This window comes from Haemorhous mexicanus, chromosome 5, assembly GCF_027477595.1.
Source record: "Haemorhous mexicanus isolate bHaeMex1 chromosome 5, bHaeMex1.pri, whole genome shotgun sequence".
NCBI lineage: Eukaryota > Metazoa > Chordata > Aves > Passeriformes > Fringillidae > Haemorhous > Haemorhous mexicanus.
In genome coordinates, this window is record NC_082345.1 from 10565250 (window position 1) to 10583848 (window position 18599).

Genomic DNA, 18599 nt, shown 5'->3' on the forward strand with positions numbered 1-18599 from the left:
ATATCGAAACGAAAGGAGTGTGAGAGCAGCCTTCACCATGTATCGTCAGAAAAGTGGCACAGGTCAGAAACCTTAAACGGAGATGTTTTTGACGGCAGAATTCAGACACCAGCCTTCTCCCTGTAATTTAAGGCGGTGAAGCTCCATTCACCTGGCTGATGCTCCATTCATCCCTGCGCCTGTTTTTTCCCTACAGGAGATGTGTGACCTCCCAGCTGCCATCCCTTTTTGGTGACATGGGATTGAAAACGGTCAATACATACTAAAAGTCAGGCAGAGGAGTGAGGCCAAGGACCGTGGCCCGGTACCGCCGCCGGGTCACGCAGAGCTAGCCACTCCCCTGCGGGGCAGAGCAGACTCCGGGCCCAGGCGGCCCCGCTCCCTCTCGGGCTCTTTCACTTTCGTTTCCGTTTCCGTCGCTTTCCCGGGTGGGGTTTCCCGGCCATGGCGCTGGCGATTCAGGCGCTGCGGGTGCTGTGCTCCAGCGGCGGCTGCCTGGAGCAGGGCGAGCTGCGGCGGCGGCTGCCGGCCCGGCCCTCGGCCGAGCAGCTGGCGGCCGTGCTGCGGGACGCGCAGCGCTTCACGCTGGTGCGGCGGCCCGGCCGGGCGGCGGCGGCGGAGGCCGAGGTGGCCGTGGTGGTGGCCACCAGCCCCGTGCGTCTGTGCCCGGAGCACGTCGCGGGCTGCCCGGGGCAGTGCGGGCAGCTGCACATCTGCAAGTACCACCTGAAGGGCTTCTGCCGCAACCAGCTGGCCAGGTGAGGGGCGGGGGACGGCCGCCATCGCGGGGGGCTCGGTGTGCCCCTTCAGGGGAAGGAGCTCTCAGTAAAGGCCTTTCCGCGTCGGAAATGCTCATTGCCCGTCCGCTTTTATTTATTTGTGCGTGTATTGTTGCAAAGGAGGCAGTCGCAGGCGGTGGCTTCACAGCTTTGGGTCGCAGCACTTCCTCCCCGGCTCATCACCCTGGCGCTTTCCTGCCCATGGGCATCGCCGTGCCAGGGGAGAGCTGAGTGTCCCGGCAGGTCCCTGTGCTGCGGGACCCTGGGCAGTGAGCTAGAGCTGAGTGTCCCGGCAGGTCGCTGTGCTGCGGGACCCTGGGCAGTGAGCTAGAGCTGTGTCCCCGCAGGTCCCTGAGCTCCTGAGCTGCTGGACCGTGGGCAATGACCTAAAGCTGTGTCCCCGCACGTCCCTGTGCTGCGGGACCCTGGGCAATGAGCTAGAGCTGAGTGTCCCCGCATGTCCGTGTGCTGCGGGACCCTGGGCAGTGAGCTAAAGCTGTGTCCCCGCATGTCCCTGTGCTGCGGGACCCTGGGCAGTGAGCTAAAGCTGTGTCCCCGCATGTCCCTGTGCTGCGGGACCCTGGGCAATGACCTAAAGCTGTGTCTCCGCACGTCCCTGTGCTGCGGGACCCTGGGCAATGAGCTAAAGCTGTGTCCCCGCATGTCCCTGTGCTGGGGGACCCTGGGCAGTGTGCTAGAGCTGAGTGTGCCCTCAGGTCCCCGAGCTGCCGGACCGTGGTGGATGGACTCATCGGCTGAGAGGGGGTTGATGCTCTAGAGCTTTGGTGGTTTTGTGGTTGTGAACTGCAGGTCAAAAATGCAGATATTGTCAGAGTGCACTGAGGCTATGATGACTGTGAATCAGAAGTAGCGTGGCAATTATCCTCAGAGTAATTATGTAATCTGCTTTGCAGATCACATAATGGCTTTATAGATGAGCAATGTGGATTTTTCTGAAGCTAGCTAATTTGGTGTGCTTTTCCAACTGCTCAGTGTAATGCCCATGGGGTGTCAAAATAATGCCAGTCATTTTGATGTTGGGTTTCTTGAGTTCTAGGAAAGGATGCAGGTTTGTTCACAGCTTCCACTCAGACCACAATCTCCGTGTTCTAAAGCAATATGGACTTGAGAATTTAAACCATGATGAACTTTGCCAGCTTCTGCTTCAAAATGACCCTTCCCTCTTACCAGAGGTGAGTAACAGCTTCCTAGTCTTGTGTTTCAGTGAGCATCACAACTAGGAAGAGGCTTGACAGAGAGGGAGAAATTGGGTGTCAATTTAGTTAGCTTAATGTAAATCTAAAAATAAATTTGCATCCTCTGTTCTCACCTTTGGTGGGTTGACCCTAGCTGACAGCTTAGCTCTTGAACGGTCCCTCAGCCACTCCTCATTCTCCTGTCACAAGCAGAGGAGGTGAGCATTAACAAGAAGAACTAAAGTTCTTCACAGGCAAAACCTGTGAATGGAGATAAAGACAGTGTAGAACGGGGAGGAAAGCAGGGAGAAGTGTTGCAAAGACACTTCTGCTTCACCACCTCGAAGCAGATTGATGCCCAATAAGTCTCTGAGCAAGTGCTGCCTTGTAAGAAGGACCCATCTCCCTTTTCTTTCACCTTCCCTCTGTCCCCTTCCCCATTATTTTTTTTTTTTTTAGATAATGACATTATGTGGCATGGAATATCCCTTTGTCCAGTTTGGACTATTTCCTAGTTTTGGCTGGACTAGAGTTAATTTTCTTTCTAGTAGCTGGTACAATGCTGTGTTTGGCATTCAGGGTGAGAACAATGTTGATAACACTCATGCTTTAGTTTTTGCTGAGCAGAGTTTGCTCTAAGTCAAGGAATTTTCAGTTTTTCATACTGCCCTGCTAGCAGCAGACTCGGAATGCACAAGAAGCTGGGAGTGCACAAGACAGCTGACCCAAACTGGACAAAAGGATACTCCATACCATATGACCTCATTCTGAACAGTGGAGCAGGGGGAGGTGGCCCAGGGGTGGTGCCACGCTGGTGGGGACTGGCTGGGCTTTGTTCAGTGAGTGGTGAGCAGTTGCATTCTGCCTGACTTGTTTTGTCTGTTCTTTTGTCATCATTATTATTTCTCCTTCCTTTTATGCCATATTAAACTGTGTTTATCTCAACCTGGGAGGGAGTGAGTGAGAGGCTGTGTGGTGTTTATCTGTTCTGGGTTCAGCTGGGATAGAGTTAATTTTCTTACTGGTATCATGAACAGGGCAGTGTTTTGGATTTAATATGAAAATCACATTGGCAACCCGCTGAGTGCTTATCTTCAGTCAGGGCCTTTTCAGGTTCCCATGCTCTGCCAGTGAGGAGGGGCACAAGGGAGGGAGGGTGCATGGCCAGGACAGCTGATCCAAACAGACCAAAGGGATGTGTTATCAACACTGTTTTGGTCACAAACCCAAAACATGGTGTGGTGTGGTCTTCTATGAAGAAAGTTAACTCCATGCCAGCCAGATTCAGTACCTCTTACCATCAAGTTGGGGTCAAAAAAATTCCAAGACTAGAAAATTAAAGGGGTGTGATTTAGCACTAAATCCCATCTTGAGAATGTCTGTAAGAATGTTGTCTTTTGAAAGATCTTTTTAAACATTAGCAGGGCAAAGGAAAAGCTATCAAGTAATCGTTTTGAAAAGAAAAAGACAGAAGAAATGTTTTTTCAAAAGAAAATGTATTCACATTGTAGCCATACAAAAACCTAAAAATCATGGATTCAAACAATCTAAATAAGCACATTGTACTTTGATACTTAAATTTCTTTCTTCTTCTCCTTCCCAAGGTCTGCTTGCATTATAACAAAGGTGATGGACTTCATGGATCTTGTTCCTTTAAAACATCCTGCACCAAACTTCATGTTTGCCAGTACTTTTTGCGGGGTCAGTGCAGATTTGGCAGCAGCTGCAAACGGTCCCATGACTTATTAAATCCAGAATGTTTTGAGAAACTGGAGAGACAGGGGATGAGCTCAGACATGATTAAGAAACTACCTTCCACTTACAGAAACATGTATGACATAAAAAATGGCAACAAAAACATGTATGACATAGAAGATGCCAAATCTTCACCATGCAAAGGTAAATCATATCATCTTTTGAATACATCAGAAGAGTCACAGTAGTGAATTTAATATTTTCACTGGTGTCATTATGAAAACTGAATTTACATCTTGATTTGTGTTTTAGGAGGGACCTTGTACCTATTTCATTGACAGAGATCTTTGTCTTGACAAGTGAAGTCAGGAGAGGTTCCTGAGAAATAGAGTGCTGGTGTTTATTCTCAGACTTGGGGTTAAAAAAGTGTAATAGGAACTGGAAGTAGGGAGCTCTATAATTTTGGAGTTTTTTTAGGTAAAATTCGTAAAGGTAGAGACCTGTTTAAGAATAGGAGTGGTGGTTGTCTGATTATAAACTATTTAATTGTTTTTCTTTAATGTAGCGATTGTCTGACACAAGAATTCACAAACAGCACTATCCTAGTTATTTCTTGGAAGTGTAATATTTTCTTTGCACTCTTCTTTTGAAGTTCTTTAGAATTGTAAGTTAAGTATAGTTTAGCAGGAAAAAAAAAGGATAACACAATGAAGAATTCAAGTGTGTGTGCTCATCTCTGCTAGTTTGCTTGCTGTTCCTTCTTCTTTAATGTGCTTTAATTTACAGAAGTATCAGATTTTGAAACTTTGTATTTTATAGCTGCCAGTGTGATCAGCTGTGTAGAATGCACATTTAACTCAAGTCCATCTGGAAGTATAAAGGCATTGGATTCTATTCTTGTTTTGTGGGGACAGCGAAAATCTGTATCTGAGGAATTCAGCAGTTACAGGGAAATCAAGGTCAGAAATGATGGATACAGGGAGGGGACTTTGAGTATACAAGTTTATCAAAGGTTTCCTTGTCTTTCTGGAGCTGAGTGCATTTAGGTACTTACAGACATTGCCTTTAGGCTTCTTTCCTAGGGATAGGAGCACTTTTAAGAGGCATTGTTGATCTGATGTGTATTAATAGTTACAGTTCCCCCCTCTAGACGGAAAACCCAGCACTAGACGGGATTCCTCAACTTCAAAGGAAGATGAATCAGAACAGATATGTTTACATCATCTGTACAGAGGTTGTGGTTTTAAAGGTAGGTTGGCTCAGTATCAGTATCAGTACAGATTGTGTCAAGTCCAGCCTGTTTTTCTGTTGTCTTAAAAAGGAAATAGTAGACATCTTTCACAGAAAGGGGAAACTTTCCCTGAGTTTCTGCTTATGTTTAGTTAAATCACACTGCTGCCTTGACTGCTGTAGAAGAGTGTTTGACCTGGCACACCAAAACAAAGGAGATGTTTTGTTTTGCCATGGAATCTGCTTGTGCTGAAGATTGGCTACTCCACCTGTGTTTACCTAAGGGATTGCTGAATGATAGGAGTCACATTTCCAAACAGGAAAGATATGAAAGATACTCTGAATTCTAATTTTTTCTTCTAGTATTCTTCTATTCCATCTGTCTTAGCTGTCTCCCTTTCAAAATGTTCAAAGGTGTCCAGGAACAAGGCTGCTTTGACAGCTTTTTTGTTGATTTTTTTTGTTATCCTTTTTTTTCTTGATGTTCTTGACCTGTGTACTGAACACCTCCTCGTATGAAGGTGTGGTGCACTTTCTCCTTGACTTTCCCTGTAGTTAAGTTTCCTTTGGTTCTGCTGTGGAAATTGGCCTGGGGTTTATGCACATATGCACTGGTGATGTCACCTTTACTCCCATTCAAGAGTGACTGCCCACTGACACTTTGAACTCTGAGTAACACTTGTGATACCTGGCTCACTGCTACCATTGCTCTTCTTTGTGGGCCCTGGATCTCTTGGAGAATTACTGAAGGGCAGAGGACTTTGAGACTAAAGGAATAATGTCTGTATATTTATCAAAAGAGGGGAAAGGTGATGATTGTTAACTGGGTTGTGTTGGAAGGTGTGGGACCTAGACATGGTGTAAATAGTATGGAATAGGTGGATACATCCCTGCTTTCAGCTGGGACAGAGTTAATTTTCTTCCTGGAAGCCAGTACAGTGCTGTGTTTTGGATTTAGTATGAGAATAGCATTGATAACACACTAATGCTGTAGTTGTTGCTAAGTAGTGCTTACCCAAAGTCAAGAAGTTTTCAGCTGCCCGTGTTTTGCCAGTGAGGAGGTGCACAGGAAGCTGGGAAGAAGCATGGCCAGGACAGCTGACCTGAACTTGTCAAAAGGCTATTCCATACCATCAGAACATCATGCTCAGTGTATAAACTGTGGGAGTGGCTGATTGCTGCTTGGGAAGGGGCTGGGCATCAGTCAGTGGGTGGTGAGCAATCGTCATGTGGATCACTTGTATTTCTTGGGCTTTATTCCTCTCTCACTTTTTGTAAGCTTCCTTATAGATATACAAGAGTATATTTACATATGTATATATATACTTACAGTTGCTATATTGTATTTTGTTTCAGTTACTAAACTGTTCTGATTTCAACCCACAGATTTACCTTTTTCCTGTTTTCCCCATCTCACTGAAAGAAATGGGAGTAAATGGCTGTGTTGTACTTAGTTACCATCTGAAGTTAAACACTGACAGTCCTTATATCTTAAAACTAAGCACTGCTGTGCTTTGGATTTTTCCTCAGTAACACCACTTTGTGATTTAATGGTTAATCATAAATACAGTTTTTTTCTATTTATTAAATAATAGCCTTGTAGGAGTCTGTGATCATTTTTTTTCTCTGAAACTGAGAATGATCTGTGCAATTTTAATGTGCAAAAAGAGTCTAGTACATACAGAAACTGAACTTCTACCTAAGCCCAAAAACTCAAGTGTTGCTTGCTTATGCTGAAAAATTTTGAACTATTGTTTGTAATGGTGCCATAGGTGAACACTTTCCTATCATCTTTGAAATCATCAAAAACTGTCCTTCTGATGATTTCACCAGCTGGGTACACAGCCCTGAAATGTTGGATTCTGTCATAACCTGTCAAAATAATGCATCTTCTTTTCTTTCTAAACTTTTACAGAAAAGTGTATCAGAACCCATTTTCACTTGCCATATAGATGGCAGTACTCTGAGGGTAATACCTGGAAGGACTTCACGAATATGGAAGAAATAGAAGATGCATATTGTGACCCAAAAAATGTCAGGTATAAGCTCTTGTAAAAATTTGTAATGTTTGGAGTTCACTGTCTTGTACCAGATCCTTAGTGGCTATAAATTACTGCAATTCTAATGTAGTCATTCCATAAGTAGTTTTATTTGACGTTCTTCTACTGACCTCACTTTGCATGAGATTTGGCCCTCCCTTCCCCTTTTCCCACAGTCCATATCGTGGACTGGCAGAATACCTGGAGAGAGAGATATATACTCTTGGGAGCAGAGCATGTGAAGAATATGGAAATACCTTTCAGAGTTTGGAACTGGTTATATAGCACAAGAGAGTACTGGAAGGGGCTCTTCCCAGTATGCTACATCCCATGCTGGAAAATTACCTGTTCCTCTTATGTTACAGGCTCTTCGAAGCCCTTCTTAAGTTTATGTCAGTGTTCTCTTTAGAATATAGCTGGTCAGCATGAAGAAGGCAGTGCCTGTTTTCCACTGTCTGTTCATCTTATGTAACTCATTAATTTAGGAGTGGGTTATGATCATTCCCCATAGAACCAATGTGGGACATAGTACTGTAATGCAAAATATGTACAAACAGGAAATATAGCTAGCATACAGTTGTGAAAAGTGCAAGGTGCAAAGCACACATTGTAGTGAAAAGTGCACCTTTGTGTTTTGCTTTTGGGTGAGGTTGACTTAATTTGCAAATTTGTAGTGGGCTTCTGAATCTATGAGTAAAGCTTCAGAAACAGTTCTTTTTTCCCTCCTTTTTTATAGATTTGACTGTGCTTTTACTGAAGGGTTCCTTTTCCCGTTCAGTATCTGTTTTCATGGCATGTGCTGTGGGTTGCAAAAAGTCAGACGTCTTTCTACAGCCTCCTCTGTGACCAAACCCCCTCACTTCATTCTTACAACAGAATGGATCTGGTACTGGAAAGATGAATATGGCACGTGGCAGGAGTATGGAAAACAAGTAAGTGTGGAGAAATGGAGAGACTCCTAACCCAAGTGCAGAACTACTGAAAAGTGCACAGTGCTTATATCCTCTCCCTCTTTTGTCACCCTCTTCCTCTCACTTACACTGTACAGATGGACATTAAAGGCCTAATGGGGTCTTTTCCCTGTGATTTTGATTGGTTCAGGTAGGGAACTGATCACTGGTGACTCACAAATATTATCATCAGATAACTATTCAGTCAGTCATGTCAGATAGGTTCACAATAATAATACATTTTTTCCATTGCTTCTGAGAAAAGCCTCCTTCTCTGAAGGTCCAGTAGTACTTTGTGTGGTCTAGTTGGTGAATGTGTCAGTCCAAATCAAGGATTTCTCATATGCTGATATATCCTGCAGCCACTGTTCATAAGAGAGTTGTTGGTTTTTAGATTTGCTTGTCTGTAACAGACCAGGAGAAACTTTTTTTTCTCTCTATTTTTGGCATGATAGGATGATCTTCATGCAGCTGCTACTGTCTCCAGTGATGACCTGGAGAAAGCTTATTTGACTGAAAGTTCTCCAAAGATGACCTTCAAAGCTGGAAGACATGAATATGAAATAAATTTTGTGTGTAGGTTGCATTTGCTTTGTTTTTCTGTTTTGTCCTTCCCTCCCGGATATCTTGTGGTTCTGAATTACCTTATTACAGGAGATAGAAGAGAGAAATTTGGACTTTGAATTGCAATGCTTACAGAATTTCTATCAAAGCTGTCAGCATAAGAGCTGTTCACATAAGCAGAGGGGCATTCTATTCTTTCAGAGCTTTTATTTTTGAGGAGTTCTTGTGCTAGGTTTCAAAATGTCTGCCAGAAAGTCCAAGTATGACACTGATGCTGGCACCAACACAAATGGTGAGGAACTTCTAGAAGACTTGACAAGCCAGCTTCTGCTCTACTTTAATCACTGGTTTGCAGAAAAAAACCCCACTTGGACAAGGTGCAGGGTCCAGACAATCCTTAGCATTGCAAGATTTTTGTACATGTTTTCTTTTCATCCTGTCTGGAAAGGCTGGGAAAATACCTTGACTACGTCAAGGTAGGGAGAAGTGTTTCCAAGAGTTCAGGAAATAGAAGCCACTTGTGATGGCACTGTCCTCTCTGAGCTCTTGCTTTTCCTGGCATCCTTTTCAAAAATTACATATAACAGTGGTGAGAATCAGCCTGCCTGGGCTGTCAGTTTGGTGTAGTTGAGTTTGATCCAGCTTTTCATTACTGTCATATTCTGCATGAAAAAAAAGCCAAACACAAAAACCCCAAACCAAAAAACCAGAAAGGACATGTTATCTGTTGTTTGTGATTTAATGAAAAGCAATGCTGGGAAAACTTGGCCAGCTTAGAAGTGAAAATTGCACAGTGAATCAATCCCTTTTCTAAGGTTTGGGCTTTTTTAGTAACTTAGGCAGTGTAGATGTCTTTCAGAACTTAATTTCTAGGCTTGGTGGTGTCAGGAGGTTTCTTTGTTTGTCTTCCTGCGTATCTCACTCTGAAGATGAGGCCTCATTGTCCTGGCTGGTACTGACTCCTAATTGTTAGTATGATGTCACAGTAGCTGCAGAGCTTCCAAGACCCAGAAGGAATGTCTCTAAAATTCAGGTTGCTGGGACTTGTTTCTCTTGGTGGCCAATAAAAATAAATTGTCTGTGATAGATGTTGGGTTGTGTTTACAGGGTTTGAAATCTACAACTAACTGTAGGAAAAAAGTATCTAGGTTGCAAAATGAGGAGGAGGAAGCCTTTGTGTCTATGTTTTTGACAAAACAACTTAGTGACAAATGTGGCTGCAGTGTGAAGGCTTTCAAAAACATCTTTGATTGTTCATGGGATTTTGTTTGGGTTTTTTTTCCAGCCATGATGCAGAAAAACCTTCGCTACAAAACAGAGAGGAAGATTTGCAGAAGACCTAAATTTGTCTCTCAGGCAGAGGTGGAAAAGACAAAAGCCAGGTAAACCACAGCTGCTCATTCTGAGGTGATGGGTTCAGTGCTTTGTGAATGCTGAATCCTCCATGGGTGCAAGTAGAGTGAAGAAGTAGCTGGTAAGGCAATTGTGAAAGACGTGGAGAGGGAAAGGAACATACCTTTCCTACAACTGTGTCTAGCCAGGGCAGTGTTGCAGCCTGGCCAGCAGTTTTCAATCAGCTCAGAAACCTCTGTGGTGAAGAAAATTTGGGCTTTGCCACAGGAAGTGTGGAAAGGTAGGAAATAATTAAACATGTAGCATTGTGTTTATGTGTACTAGTTCTTCCTGAGATGAGTAATTTTTCAAAGCTAAATGCAAGTTCAGAAAAATTCTTTTGAGAGCAGCCAGACAATCTGAAAGGAAAGCAGTAGTTGTTACAGGTAGAGCAAAAGGTGGGAGCCTGCAAGGAGATAGAGTTGCATGTAACAGCCAATTCTTGCACCTTCCCTTGCAGCACACTGTCCTTGCTTAAACACTGAAAAGACCAGCTAAACACTCGAATTAAAATTGGGGTGTAAGTACAGAGGAGGGCTGTATCTATCCTGTTTCAGTCATACTGATGTGATACTGGATGCATTTGTATTTACCTCCCCTGGTGTAGTAGAGCTTTTGTATATACATTCAACTCTACAAGAGAAATCCTTATCTGTTTAGGTTAGAGTATATATTTCTTTTTTTCTCATTTGGCATCTTGCTTTCTGACATAAGTCTTGACACGATGACTTGGATCAAATATTTTCATGTGCTGAACAGAAATGACAGTTTTGAAATATTTTTTAATATGTTCAGTTGCCTATGTTCTCCCTTAGTTTTATTTTAATTGTCTATTTGAAATGTCTTATTATCTACAGGGGCGTTAAACATACAGAAGGGTTTAAGAACATTCCAGCTCACTGGGACAAATCTGCCCTGCCTGAACTTGGATTCAAGGTTTGGGGCTTTTTAGTTTTTTCTTTCTGTCAGTTTTGTCATGTAAGGTTTGTTCCATCACAAGTTGAGTGTTTCTTCTGGCTTTATAAATGACTGTTTCTATGTAGCATAATACAGAGGTATTGGTAAATTTAAACCTGATACCACACTGGGCAGACCTGGAGGTGAAACTAAACCCAAATTTAAATAAATGGTGGCAGTGAAGCTATGGCAGCAGAGACTTTCACTGCTACTATTAATCCCTTGGCTTGGCAAATTTGCTATGTTAACAAGACTGGTACTGGTGCCCAAAATACACAGTTTTGAAGTCCCAACATGTGGTGAAAGCATCAGAGGTAAATGATGCCTCTGAACTTGAGAGCAGCCATTCCCTTAGCTGTAGGTTGTTGTATGTCTATGGTGAGCTGCTGAAACTGAGGCAGTTCACAGAATAGTTGGGCTTGGAAGGGGGGATCTCTGGAGATCACAGAAACCAACTCCCCTGCTAAAGCAGGTTCACCTAGAGGAGGTCATACAGGATTGTGTCCAGGTAGGTTTTGAATATCTCCAGAGAGACTCCACAACTTCTCAGGGCAGCTTGTTCAGGATGGGATCTTTTATTATTACGTTTACTATTATTTTATTCATTCCAGTGGAATAAACTTGTTTACCTTTGTAACACACCCAGTTAATATATGTGTGGCATACCTTCTCTGACTTCCTGTCTGCTTCCACCAGCTCCTCTGTCAACTCTAGTAACTGTACCTACAGAAAAGGTATTATCTGATGCTCGAAAATCACTAACTTGCAAAATGCAAATCCTCAGCAAGTTGTCACTAAGAAATAAGACTAACGTTGACATTTTTTATGTTCCTACGAAAATATGCAAGTAAGCTTTGCATGCTTTCAGAACTGTCATGTAAGGAAGTGATTTTTAGTAGTGTGACCATATTTTTCCCTAAAATTGTTCAAATAAAGCCTCTCCAATTGATTTAGAAACACAACAGGCAATGAGTGAAGTTTGTGTTCACTGGCTGTTGGGAGTATAAACTAAAAAGATCCTCTGGTTTTCTGCAACATAAATTCTCCATTCCTTATTTATGTGCTCGTTTCTGCTATGCATTTAGATACTGTTTGTTGCATGCAAATATATCTTGACCCAGATACTAAGAGGGGTTGAGTGGCTGCACAAAACCATGCAAAAGTAACTTTTCAAACTTTTCCTTGCAGTTGATTGAGCTTGACTGTTCTTCGGAAGAATACAAGAAAGTCAAAGTGGACTTTCAGCGCACAATGCCCAAAGCAGCTATTAAAAAGATTTGTAGAGTTCAGAACCCATCCCTCTGGGAACTCTATCAATGGTAAGTATAAAACACTGCTCTGGTATGTATGCATGATGTTTGTTCTTTCTGCAGTTAGCTGTATTTGCTGTGCTAAAGATAGAACACACATTCCTGAAATGCCTCTGCTACCACTCTCCCACTAAAATACCTACCTAGTATCAACATTTAGATAAAAAGGTATCAACAAACCCAAAGCTCAGTCAAGACACCGAGCTTAGAAGTCAGATTCAGGGCTGTGTGGGAGGAATCCTTGCTCCTGACTTCTGCCCAGCCTGTGTCCGTGACAGCTTCCTTCCAGTCAAACCTTGAAGCTGGTAACAAGTCACATGGAGCACAGTGTTTTGTAGCTGGTTGAAATTGAAACAGCCTTCAAAATTAAATGCAAAACTCATGGAGAGCAAGCCTTAATTGAAACTCCTGTGTTCAGAGAAAAAAAATAACACTGAGATTCCTTCCTCTCACTTCAAAGGCAGCAAAGGAAAGAAAACATTTGTAGTAAAACATTTATGTATAATGTGAAAGCATGTTTGTATGCCCAAATTAGGCCTTACTGTAAAGACTCTCAGAATATACTCTGTGTAAAATTGTTTCTGAGTAGCTGGAACCTGTGGGGACAGCCACTGTGGAACTGCAAAGATTCTGCTTCTCATTGCAGGCAGAAGGACCTAATGCAGAAGAGCAATGGTGGAAAGGCTGCAGATGAGCGATTTTTATTTCATGGGACCAGTAAAAAAGACATAGATGCCATCTGCCAGCAAAACTTTGACTGGAGAATCTGCGGCCTTCATGGGACAGTCTATGGCAAAGGTTGTTTTTCAGCTCTTTCAGTAATCCTAGACTTGCTAAAAAATTCTCAGTACTCACTGCAGAGTGGTAAAGTTTACAAGGTGGTACTTGGCCAGTCCTGGGCTTCTCTATGTCATGTATGTCATGATGTAGGCAACAGAGCTGAGTTTCACAAGGGTCATTTGGAGCTAAGGCACTCTAAAAGGCCTTGGCCTCTGCTCTCCTAAGTACTTGCAAGAACAGACAGAAGAGGTCAGTTGTAGGGATGGTTTCTGCTAGACTCCAGGCTTACTGCTGTTCCAGTTTCTCTCAACTCCTACAGAAAAGCAGCCTGGATTCTTTTTTGCTTTTTTTTTTTTTTTTTTTTTTTTTTTTTTTTTTTTTTATTTTTTATTTTTTTATTTTTTCCCCCAAGAATCTAAATGCCATTCTGGTTACAGGTTTTTTACCTTGTTAGCAGATTATATCCTTCTATATTGTCCTATGTACAGGAAATTACCAGCACATCAAGCTGAGACAGGCTGACTGGCTGACTACACACCTTTCTGCTTGAATACTTTGTAACTCTCAGAAATGTTAGAGAATCACAGTGTATTTTGAGCATGGAAGGGATCCACAAGGATCATCAAGTCCAGCTGTGCTGCTGAATATTAGTAGCCTCTTCCAGGGGAGGAAATGTGGTGATAGTGGGGGAGGTGGACATTGAGGTCATAGGGTCAGGAGGAAACCCTTTAGAAGATTATGATAATGTTTTAAACGTTGTTTTTTAAATGTGTGCTGTAAAAATGAAAAAGTGCATAGTGGTTGTTTCCACTAAAAGGGACATAGAGGACAAGTGAAGGCTTTGGAAAGGCTGTTCTTGAATTGCATAATGGATTTGTTTATTAATTCATTTTCACACAGTATCACTTTGTTCCTGCCATTTTAGTGTCTTAAAAACTCTTTCTTGGTGTCTCTTCTGCAGGAAGCTATTTTGCAAGGGATGCATCTTATTCTGACAACTACTGTGGGGCAGACTCAAACACCAAGACCATGTTTCTGGCACGAGTGCTGGTGGGGGAGTTCACTCTTGGTAGTTCCCATTATGTTCGGCCTCCCATGAAGGACAGCCAAAAATTCTATGACAGTTGTGTGAATAACTCTTCAAACCCTTCTATCTTTGTCATCTTTGAGAAGCAGCAGATTTATCCAGAGTATCTCATAGAATATCAGGCATCAGCAAGACTTCTATAGCAGCAAAACCTGTCATTCTTATGTTTAACTGGTTTAAACAGTTTTTTAGTTTTGGCTTGAGAGAGAGAAAAATTGATTTTCAAGAAGCTGTGTGATCAGATAGGTGAGTGTTCAGAAACATTTTTTCTCTGTCTTTTCTGTGTAATAGAAAACAAGGCATAAAAAGACATAGAGGATGTTTTAGAATTCCTGAAATCCTATTTCTGTATCCTATTTGTAGCAGCTTTCACATTACCCTACATTATGGGAGCCTTTCATAAATTTATTAGAAGAAATTGCCAATGGTTGTAGCATGAGGATTGGCCATGACTGCCAAGTTTAAACAGTTTTTAGTTATTGTTTCAGGATAGATTTTTACACGTGCTCATTGGTCAGAGGTGCTATCCCTCTGCCTGTTTATCTTTTAACTCAAAAACTGGATAAATCGTGTATTTTAGTAATCTATCTCCTGTAACAGTAGACATTCAGGTGTTTGCAACTGTGATTGTACAATCTCTGTGCTCAACTCATTGCATAAATTCGTAGTAGCACTCTTCTTTTTTGTCCTTACTTAATCTGCACCAACAAAACCTCAAAAATTAAAACTTGCTTGTTGAAAAAGACCAGAGACTTATTTTCACTTGTTGAGTTTCTCATTTAAAACAATTACCAAAGATACAAGCATAACAGGGGTTGCTTGGTGCTGTGTGACTCAGATGACTTACTCTATCAAATAAATACTGTATTTCATATCTGAGAATACAAGTTTTTCATGACTTTCACTGTGCCTACAAACACAAGAGTGCTGGCAGGTGCTGTGGAGGAAGCAGAGGAGGCACACTTATTAATACCATGCTTAGGAGGGAAATAAACTGCTTGTCCTGCTTGATTATCAGTACCTTGTTTCTGTGGATGAACTTTACGGTTCTCTTAGAGCTGCTAGGAAGGATGGCGAGTAACTGTCTCTCATTAGGTGTTCTGCCTCTTTGGGTACAGGAGATTCACAGATTTCTTCTGTAATCAAGTTGTTGTTGGACTTCTTTTGAGAAAAACATGCTTACCGAGGAAGTTGTCTTCAGCCACAGAGCTGAAACCTTTAAAATTTGAATATTAGGTTGAATATTTAATTATTCCTATCAGAAGAAGATAATAGTGTTGAGCAGTCAGCTTACATGTGTGCAATCAAAAAACTTGAGCTCTCAAATATTTTTTTAAGATTAAAGTTGCTGATGCATAGATAGATACTTTATAATAGGATTAATGTGCTAAAGTTAGCTATACTGTGCTGCAGAAGCCTTAAGAAATACTTTCTATATGACCTAAAAAAGCTCATCTTCAGCTACATTCTGTATACTTCTTTTTAACTCATCTGGATGATGACTGACAGGTGTTCACTGGGTAACACTATTACTTCAGCACTGTGAGCCAGGAGCTTGGCCATGATTAGCTGGAGTAAGGCTGTGCAGTCCCCATTTTTGTAAACTGCAAATCTAGCAGCATGATACCTAAAGGAAAACATCTCCTATTTGTGTTTAATCCCAGTGCAACACAGAATAGGGACAGGCAAATTGGCTGTATTATTTCTTTTAAAAGATTTTTAATAGAACATAAATGATAAATCTAATGTCAGCAAATGAGCTTGTCAGCAAATAGTACATTCATTGAGGAGGATAACAGTTATGGAGGAAAGATTTCCTGTCTGTGCAGAATCAGGTTTTTCTGCAAAAACCATGTTCATCTACGTGTTAATGGCAAATGATAGTACTGGTCGTGTGAATTTCTTGCTCTGAACGTAAGCAGAATTTCAGGTAAGAACTAGGATAGCTAAAGTCATGTTAATCTTCTGCCAGAAAATTGAAACAAACATTCTTTTTCAGGCAAAAAGTTGAAATATTTTTATTGATATTTTTTATTGTATTTTTAAAACCTCTAACTTGATTCTTGTATGTGTATGAGTGTAAGTAAAACAGAGAATAAAATGCCTGGTTGTTGTACTTTGTCGTCTGTTATTTCTCCATTATCACAGAAAAGAAAAGAAACTGCAGGGGTAACATTCTTGTGTATGGTAAATAAACAGGTACTCAAACCTGTAAATTCTTTCTGATGGTTTTCTCTCTTTCAATATTGAAATCACAATATTTCAATACACTTGTGAGTTTAGAGGTTGTTGTTAAGCAGTAGGAGTCCCTCTACAGCTGTTCGGGTTGTATTTGGAAATGAACAGATTAAAGAGGTGTTTGCATTGAATCCAAACTTTAGGCACAAAGTAACATTGATCCTCTTTTCTCAGGGAGGAGTATCTCTTATGGCTACTTAAGCAACTGAGCAGGAAGAGTGCAATAATCTGTCTCTCACTCCCACGCCATGTGATGGGAAAGATAAGCTGTGATGGTTGTTTCCTTTTTTGGTACCAGGTCCATCCTGACAAGACAGACGGCACAGCCAGCAGAAGCCAAACAGCTTTGCTGTCCCAGCAGTGCAGTGTGGAGCACGGGGGTTTATGACCCCTGATCCTCCACCTGCTGTGCTGGAGAGGGGCCTGGCAGCCAGCCAAAGACAGTTTACTGCACCCTTTAATGAGGGGTACATGGAGCCAGGTTTGTCTTGATTTTCTGACTGGATTTTATGTGGGTGCCAAAATCCTGTTTAAGTGTTGGCAGCGAGGGAGTGGCAGTATCTGGTTTGGATACCTGCAGCCTGGCAGAGTAGGGGCTGGTGGGTGAGAGGAACTTGGGTGGATGGCAGATACCAGGTAGTGTGGTGCGCTCAGTGCTGCTGGGCTTGGAGAACGAGCTTTGCTTCTAGGAACCAGTGCCCAGGGCTGCCTTAGGGCCAAAGGGCAAATGGGAATTGCAGAAATGCTGCTTAACTTGGAGTACATCCAGCAAAAGATCCGGGTGGGATGGCTGTTACATGGGCAGCATAACTGCTGCTTCCCTCTTTGTCCAAGGCATAGACATCGTGGCCTCTATAGCTCCATTGCACTTCTTGCTCCAGGCCCATCACAATTTCATCTGCGTGCAGAAATCCTAGCAACTGAGGGAATACTCCCTCCTTGTAAGTAGCCACAGCCCCCTGCAGTGCAGGGAGAAAAACATCTTAGAAACGAGATTTTTCAAGGTCAGAAGAAAGTGAGTGGGGCCAGTATAAACCAAGCAGTGACAGACAGTTTATAAATCAGCTTTAAATTATTTTACCCTGGTTTCTGCTGGAAACACCTGGTATCAGGTGAAGCCACGTCCAGGGTGATTAACAAAGGGAAATGAGGAGGTGATCATTGCTTGAAGTATCTCACAGAGAGAGGAAATTCTGCAGTTTAATTCCAGGTAAGACTAGAAAGTTCCGATTTACAATCCATGAAGCATAATAATTTCTGCCACCCAACTGTTTTTCTAGGAATACTATTTTTAAAGTACAAAACTGTAAAGCTTTTTTTCTATCAGCAGCTTCATTAAAAATACCATTTCATACTGACAGCTTTCTGTCATCATTACAAAGACCAGAAGACATATTTAATAGAACCTTTCCTTTACCAAGCAGCCTTTGCTTCATATCAGCTGTCAGAGAATGACTAAAACCCTTTTGTAACACAGACGTGCCCGATTTTAAACAAACTCACAGCTCAGCAATGCAAGACAACACACTTGCTGTTTCTGAGGAAAGGAATTTTAAACCAGCTTCCTTGTTCCTCCTTAGACCCAACTGCTGCTGACTGAAGCATGTTGTACCAGAATGCTAAATAGTTACCATTACTTATTGATATAAAGATATTATAAAGCTATGTTTTGCTATTGCAATTATAAACATAGTGCTGGGGGTGGGTATTTGTTGTTACTCTTTTGCTTTTGTTCTGGAGGTGTTTTTGGTAGCTTTATTTTTGTGGTTTGTTTTTTTGAAGGTTTTTTTTAAAACATTTCTAAAACCAGTCCTGCTCAAGATCAGTTTGGGACCATGTTATATAGGTGCTCAAACACACCGTGATTACAGTGATATTAGCAGTTTCTGGTTTGGATAGCTGCTGGCAATCTAGGGCCTTGTTTTCCTGGAAGTGTGTGCTTCCAGAGGCTCACTGATCCCAGCTACAGGTTCACTGTGGGTGTGTTGCTGAGCTCACACAGCCAGGGTGAGGTCCAGCACCACTGAGTGTCCTGGTGCAGTGTCTGCAGTGTCTGGTGACTGCATCACCAAGCATTAATGAGAAGGAACAAATGGCTTGGGGCTCTTCCTGGATTACTGGAAAGTTGGCAGGCTTTTTCCTGTCTTCTCCAGCTGTCTTAGCCTGCATGTAGAACAAGGGTTGATGCACTTCCAGAAAGCTGTCCTCAAATGCAAAAATAATTTCTCTGTTCCACAGTGCTACAAACTGACAGGTGAAAACACATAACACTTCCTAACCAGAAACCTGCAGAACGGCTGAAAGACACTTAGCACAGCCTCAAGTGAGTTTGCTTGAACACATACTGTCCATGTTCAATGTGGATGCAGCTGAGAAAGACTC

General features: G+C 42.2%; 1 protein-coding gene across 1 annotated transcript; it reads left to right on the forward strand.

Annotated features, from left to right (window-relative positions):
* Nucleotides 1-429: 429 nt before the first annotated feature.
* Nucleotides 430-16095, forward strand: LOC132327096 (protein mono-ADP-ribosyltransferase PARP12-like). Its single transcript, XM_059845872.1, has 12 exons — nucleotides 430-758; nucleotides 1831-1972; nucleotides 3580-3874; nucleotides 4821-4919; nucleotides 6816-6939; nucleotides 7676-7871; nucleotides 8345-8465; nucleotides 9739-9835; nucleotides 10703-10781; nucleotides 11991-12121; nucleotides 12759-12910; nucleotides 13854-16095. The coding sequence occupies exons 1-12, from the start codon at nucleotides 445-447 to the stop codon at nucleotides 14120-14122; spliced, it is 2019 nt and encodes a 672-aa protein (XP_059701855.1). The 5' UTR covers nucleotides 430-444; the 3' UTR covers nucleotides 14123-16095.
* The last annotated feature ends 2504 nt before the right edge of the window (nucleotides 16096-18599 follow it).